We start from the raw sequence: 7,500 nt of genomic DNA on the forward strand, positions 1-7,500 counted from the left end.
TCTGTCTGTCTGTCTGTCTGTCTGAACAAATAGATTAGATTCGGCTCCTCATTTCATTCAGTTTACAGGCTCATTAGGACAGAATGTAAATAATGAGCAGAAGATCATTCTGTGTGTGTGTGTGTGTGTGTGTGTGTGTGTGTGTGTGTGTGTGTGTGTGTGTGTGTGTGTGTGTGTGTGAGGGAACAGTAAGCATCTTTCGTTCTCTTCTTCTCTCCTCTCTCACATCGTTTCAGTGGATGTACCTGGTTAGACCTTTAGATTCGATCAGTTCAGAGAAACTCATGACCTGATTACAGTTTCTCTGTTTCATGGTGTGTGTAGTGATGGTCAGATCTCCATAAACAGTATATGAGAACCATTATATAGAATGTAGAGAGTAATGTATACACACTGTATATAAGTAAAGTCAGGTAGTGATGAAGGTGAGGAGACCTCTGGGGTGCAGTCAGCGTTCACGTTCATCTTAAAGGAGTTTAATAGGGTTGAGATGAGTGCTTTATAGGTGGAGAGACGAAAAAATCATGACCAAAAAACAAGTGTAATTATAATAAAGGGAGTGATTTATATTCATTTATCACCAGAAATCGTAATTTTTTTATTGGTTCTACTGGTATTAGAGTTGGACTGAATGTAAATCCCGTTTTGTCCTATCATGTAGATTTTCTTTAATAAATAAATCAAATGTTTGAATGCTAGAATGTGGATTTCTTTGTGTGTGGTGCTGATTTTTAGAGCATAACCATTTGGACAGTGAGTCATACATTCAGATTTTCTCCTTAGCATTTATCAAAGCTCCTCAGAGCCCAAAGCTGCTAAGGATAGCTGTCCATCTGCTGTACTTCCTTCTTCTAAACTCTTCACTGTTCAAGCATCAGCCCTCAGTACTGCATCCAAGCTGTCAGTCTTTTGTATTAAAGCTCCATCCTACAAGAACAAACAATTCAGTTCACTTTTATTATATAACCAGTTTAACAGTGGACACGAAGGAGCCTTGCAGAAATCTGAGTATGGACTTGCATTTCGCCGTAGTGAGGTGACAGTGGTGAGACGAAGCTCACTGGGACGAGGCGAGGAAGAGATGTGGAAGGAGACTCAAAAGGAAACCCATTGCCGTCTGAGTGACAGCAGATGTGCCATTATGAGTCACTGCTCTTCCACTAACGTTCTGTGAGGTCAAGCAGTGCTCTGAAATGAGATTCACTTTGAGCATCAGGCTTTTATTTATTTCATTAGTGTTTTTATTTGTACTGAATGAAGTTATCTACTGAATAACTGCGACGTGAGTGTACACTGTTTCCAGAACGTGCAGCCGTATGCACGTGTCAGCGTTATGCATCATGCACACAAAGCGAACGCCAGGAATTGTGTGGAGGATGAACTGGAAGTGTCTTGCACAAAGCCCTGAATATCCTTAATTCTCCGACTGGAACTGGAACCCTAAGTGAACACCAGATCTCCTCACCTCCTCAACATCAGAGTCTGATCTCAATAATGCTCTTATACACAAACAATTACCAAAACACCCCAAAATCTAGTGGAAACCTTCCTCAAGCAGTGGAGCTTATTGCAGTAAAAGGGAATGAATCCCATCTGAAACGTTCATCATCACATACGGGTTTGATGTGTCATATAGATGCATAAATGTTCACTAGATTTTAGTAAAATTTCTGGATACTGGGTTCTAGATGGATGTGCTGGTAATTAACAATCACCTTTAAAGCACCAAAACATTCCAGCATCCACATACACACGTTCTCCTTTTAGAACCTTTAGGTGAAGATCAATAAACAAATGAATGAACCCAAACATGAATCAGACAAATACGGAGGCATCATTCTGCACATTATCTTCTTAGTTTATAATGAATGTAATCTGGAATAAAATTTAACAAATCTTGAGCCAGTGTAAGGAGGAGCTGAGAGCAGCTACAATCACCATGCCATTGTTGTCCTCTGCATCAAGGTCACGTCACAGTGAAAGCATTTCTGAGATGGGGTTATTCATGCACCTTACAGAACACATCCACCTCCGTTCAAACCCGAGTTTAAATTCAGCTCATTGAAATGCAGAAAAGCAGCGCCGTCGTGTCCTGCTGAGAAATTCACACTCGTCTATTCAACACTGCAGTAATAACATCTCATGTTCTAAATAAAACCTACATCCCAAATCCACCAATATCCAATTCCTCTACTATTTCTACAGATCACAGGAACAATCATTCAAATGCAGGTGCAAGTTCTGGTACCAGTTAGGATTCTTTTTTAGGTTGTTCGAGGAAACTTCAGACCCTGGAGCCATGTAGATATTACATTTCCCAATCATCACTTCATGGTTTATATAAAACTTTATTGCTTATTCAACGATTAATGCAAACAGTTTTTAAATGACTGTAGCATGAGTGAGATCTTTTCTCATACTATTCTATTTTTTGCATTTGTGCTATAAACTGTATTGTTCCTTTTCTCTCTCTCTCTCTCTCTCTCTCTCTCTCGCTCTCTGTCAGGGACGAGGAGAAGTGTACGAGCCTCAGCAGGAGTTGCAGAGCGAATTCTGCAGAAGCTCAGAGGCAGAGAGGAGATCACGCTGCTGCTGACACTCAAACAAGAGAAATTCAACTCGGGTGTGTTGCTCTCCATCCATCATGGAGAACAAAGGTACATGCTGCACTGGAATCAGATCAATGGAAGGGGAAGCTGTCAAAAAATATCCTGATTATAGCAAAGCACCTGCAGTCCTACAGAACCTCAAACACCTACAAATACAGTTTCTGATGTACAATATTAAAAAATCCTTAAGCAGTAAGATCTTATTATAAATAAACGAGTGCATGTGATGCAGCACGCTAACAAAAATATATAGATTTCTTGTTATTGATCAATGCAATAATGAGTAAACTATTCATTAATCAGTTATTGATGAATCCAGCACTGTTTAGATTTTACTGGTTTCTGTAATGGTAATAAAAAAACCACACTTAGACCACTGCTAGTGTACAGTGTCAGCTAGCGCATTAGCTAGCTCCATTCATTACAACAGGCTCTGCCTTTATAAAGTCCCAGCTGTGATAAAAAAAACCCATCAGAATCTTCTCAGGTGTACGGACCTCCACATGCTGAGATTTACGTTGAAGATGTCAGATTATTTATATTGTGTCTCAATGCTGTAATTCTGCTGTCAGTATTAATGCTTTTGGTCACATGAGCACACATCAGAGCTTTCAGATCACTCAAGAGCAAAATCCAGTGCTGGAGAAGCTCCAGAGACAGTCAGGTCTTGGTCCCAGATGTCTTGTGAAAAGCATCAGTGATCCACTCCACATTTACACTGAGGGTATCAGCTGCTCTCACAGTCCACGTTATTTCACCAGACATGCTGACAGTGTTTAGAGTTAAAAAGATTCTAATCTCAATATAATTGCAAAGAAGCTGCATTTAGTCCAGGAAGGGCGACTCATCCAACCTACTTGTTACGGAGGAGGCATTTGATTTGGAAACAACTCCAACTAAACTGTAGTTCTGAGGCTGATCTGTGAGGTCACCAGCCTCCTCACTGCACAGTCACAGAGAGACTGCATACACATTCATCATAACCCCTACAACAAGCACACCGAGCAGGACTTAAACGCTTGTGAACCCTTTAGAATTGTTTATATTTCCGCATAAACACGTCCTACAAAGAGACTCGTTCTCTTTGTCTTATATTGGGTTTGTTGAAGAGACTAAAGAGATCAGATACAAGCTCTAAAATATCAGCTGAAGACCAACTAAATATTAATACATTATTCTGAATGTAATATAAAATGAATAGATATGAATTGGAGGTACACTGTTACAGAGCCCACGTTCTTACGGCCAGACATGGAGCGTTCATGAACATCAAGCCCAGGGTGAAGCATTTACAGGATCCTTACGTACTGCCTATAGAGCGTACGGCACGTGTTCGACCATAACGCAGACAATCACAAACAAATATTACACATGCAGAAGCAATATATTAAATGTAACTAATAATGAACTGCAGTGATGTAGATGAAGTGGAGGAACTGGAGTCGGAGTTTATAGCTCATGCTGACAGAGCTGTTTATTCAGAATCTGTTTAAATAATTAATAATAATAATAATAATAATAATAATAATAATAATAATAATAATAATAATAATAATAATGATAATAATAATAATAATAATTAAACATAATACAGTATAGACGGCCTTGTTGGGTTTGATATGGAATATATTTGAGCACAGTTGTTATAGTGGTATTGCACTCAGAGGACTTGTTTATATAAAAAATGCTATTTATTTTATTATTTATATTTATGTTGTAAATGATCAGATGTGAGGATGTAGAAATTGCTATAAAGCTCTTAAATGCTGCTTCTACCTCATACAGACAAGTGAGCAATTTCAATGTGTGTGTATGTGTGTGTATGTGTGTGTGTGTGTGTGTGTGTGTGTGTGTGTGTGTGTGTGTGTGTGTGTGTGTGTGTGTGTGTGTTTTTGTGTAATGACTCTGATTTGGATCCAGTGACATTTCTTTGCTTGACTTTAAGGTCTACATGAACATAACACAGGGATTTATATAATCTGTTTATAATGAGATGATAAAAGGGTGATGTGATAAAGGGTGAGATGATAAAAGGGTGAGGTGATAAAAAGGTGAGCTGATAAAAGAGTGAGATGATTAAGGGGTGAGACGATTAAGGGGTGAGATGATAAAAGGGGTGAGATGATTAAGGGGTGAGGCGATAAAAGGGTGAGATAATAAAAGGGTGAGGTGATAAAAGGGTGAGGTAATAAAAGGGTGAGATGATAAAAGCGTGAGATGATAAAAAGGAGAAATGATAAAGGGGTGAGGTGATAAAAGGGTGAGATGATAAAGGGGTGAGGTGATTAAGGGGTGAGGTGATAAAAGGGTGAGATGATTAAGGGGTGAGATGATAAAGGGGTGAGGTGATAAAAGGGTGGGATGATTAAGGGGTGAGATGATAAAAGGGGTGAGATGATTAAGGAGTGAGGTGATAAAAGGGTGAGGTGATAAAAGGGTGAGATGATAAAGGGGTGAGGTGATAAAAGGGTGAGGTGATAAAGGGGTGAGGTGATAAAGCGGTGAGGTGATAAAAGGGTGAGATGATAAAGGGGTGAGGTGATAAAGGGGTGAGGTGATAAAAGGGTGAGATGATAAAGGGGTGAGGTGATAAAGCGGGGAGGTGATAAAAGGGTGAGATGATAAAGTGGTGAGATGATTAAGGGGTGAGATGATAAAAGGGTGAGGTGATAAAGCAGTGAGGTGATAAAAGGGTGAGATGATAAAGGGGTGAGGTGATAAAGGGGTGAGGTGATAAAGGGGTGAGGTGATAAAAGGGTGAGATGATAAAGGGGTGAGATGATAAAGGGTTGAGGTGATAAAGCGGTGAGGTGATAAAAGGGTGAGATGATAAAGTGGTGAGATGATAAAAGGGTGAGATGATAAAGGGGTGAGGTGATAAAGCGGTGAGGTGATAAAAGGGTGAGATGATAAAGTGGTGAGATGATTAAGGGGTGAGATGATAAAAGGGTGAGGTGATAAAGGGGTGAGGTGATAAAGGGGTGAGGTGATAAAGCGGTGAGGTGATAAAAGGGTGAGATGATAAAGTGGTGAGATGATTAAGGGGTGAGATGATAAAAGGGTGAGGTGATAAAAGGGTGAGGTGATAAAGCGGTGAGGTGATAAAAGGGTGAGATGATAAAGGGGTGAGGTGATAAAGGGGTGAGGTGATAAAGGGGTGAGGTGATAAAAGGGTGAGATGATAAAGGGGTGAAATGATAAAGGGGTGAGGTGATAAAGCGGTGAGGTGATAAAAGGGTGAGATGATAAAGTGGTGAGATGATAAAAGGGTGAGATGATAAAGGGGTGAGGTGATAAAGCGGTGAGGTGATAAAAGGGTGAGATGATAAAGGGGTGAGGTGATAAAGGGGTGAGGTGATAAAAGGGTGAGATGATAAAGGGGTGAGATGATAAAGGGGTGAGGTGATAAAAGGGTGAGATGATAAAGGGGTGAGGTGATAAAGGGGTGAGGTGATAAAAGGGTGAGATGATAAAGGGGTGAGATGATAAAGAGGTGAGGTGATAAAAGGGTGAGATGATTAAAGGGTGAGGTGATAAAGTCGTGAGATGATTAAGGGGTGAGGTGATAAAAGGGTGAGATGATTAAGGGGTGAGGTGATAAAAGGGTAAAGTGATAAAAGGGTGAGATGATAAAAGGGTGAGATGATAAAGGGGTGAGGTGATAAAAGGGTGAGGTGATAAAAGGGTGAAATGATAAAGGGGTGAGATGATAAAGGGGTGAGGTGATAAAAGGGTGAGGTGATAAAAGGGTGAAATGATAAAGGGGTAAGGTAATAAAAGGGTGAGGTGATAAAAGGGTGAGGTGATAAAGGGGTGAGGTGATAAAAGGGTGAGATGATAAAGGGGTGAGATGATAAAGGGGTGAGGTGATAAAGGGGTGAGGTGATAAAAGGGTGAGATGATAAAGGGGTGAGATGATAAAGGGGTGAGGTGATAAAGCAGTGAGGTGATAAAAGGGTGAGATGATAAAGTGGTGAGATGATTAAGGGGTAAGATGATAAAAGGGTGAGGTGATAAAAGGGTGAGGTGATAAAGCGGTGAGGTGATAAAAGGGTGAGATGATAAAGGGGTGAGGTGATAAAGGGGTGAGGTGATAAAGGGGTGAGGTGATAAAAGGGTGAGATGGTAAAGGGGTGAGATGATAAAGGGGTGAGGTGATAAAAGGGTGAGATGGTAAAGGGGTGAGATGATAAAGGGGTGAGGTGATAAAGCGGTGAGGTGATAAAAGGGTGAGATGATAAAGTGGTGAGATGATTAAGGGGTGAGATGATAAAAGGGTAAGGTGATAAAGGGGTGAGGTGATAAAGCGGTGAGGTGATAAAACGAGAGGTAATAATTGGAAAAGAACTGTTAATTGTCATGTTTGATGGATAGATCATTTTCTTTTGCCTGAATATCTGATTGCAGGGGTTTTTGCTGTCATGATGACAGATTGGCAGATCAATAAAAAAATCCATGCAGATGTAATAATCCACAGCCACAGTTAGAGAGCGTGAGATTTTAATGACCAGGTGGATATATGTGCTTTAATGATTGGTCTCACAGTAATGAGGTTTTAGAGCTGGAAAGATGGCCAGAGTCTCGGAATGGGTTTATTTTAATGATTCTCCATGTCTAGCCGTTCTTCTTGACCTGTCATTTTTATACTTTGTCACTGCAATCACAGGCCTGAAGCTGCTCTCATTGATGTTTCTGTGGTGAAGGAAACCATGTGTGTATGACCTGTTAATCAATGCTTCATTAATCACGTTTACCGCCAGCTGATTACTTTTACTTCCTTTTTTAGTTTCACAGCTTGGAAAATCTACAAATCAATTCCAAGTGAAAATGTTTAGGATTTTAAGAGACACATAAGAAGATCAAGCAACAAATATAACCAATAAAGATTCAT

General features: G+C 40.1%; 1 protein-coding gene across 2 annotated transcripts in view; it reads left to right on the forward strand.

Annotated features, from left to right (window-relative positions):
- Window positions 1–7,500, forward strand: part of nell2b (neural EGFL like 2b) — a 54,620-nt gene that overhangs the window by 8,550 nt on the left and 38,570 nt on the right. For both annotated transcript variants that reach the window (XM_083527823.1, XM_083527824.1), the window contains exon 3: window positions 2,507–2,657. In XM_083527823.1, the coding sequence (XP_083383949.1) occupies window positions 2,507–2,657 (151 nt within the window). The remainder of the gene's footprint in view (window positions 1–2,506; window positions 2,658–7,500) is intronic.

This window comes from Silurus aristotelis (assembly GCF_946808225.1).
Source record: "Silurus aristotelis genome assembly, chromosome: 24".
NCBI classification, from domain to species: Eukaryota; Metazoa; Chordata; class Actinopteri; order Siluriformes; family Siluridae; genus Silurus; species Silurus aristotelis.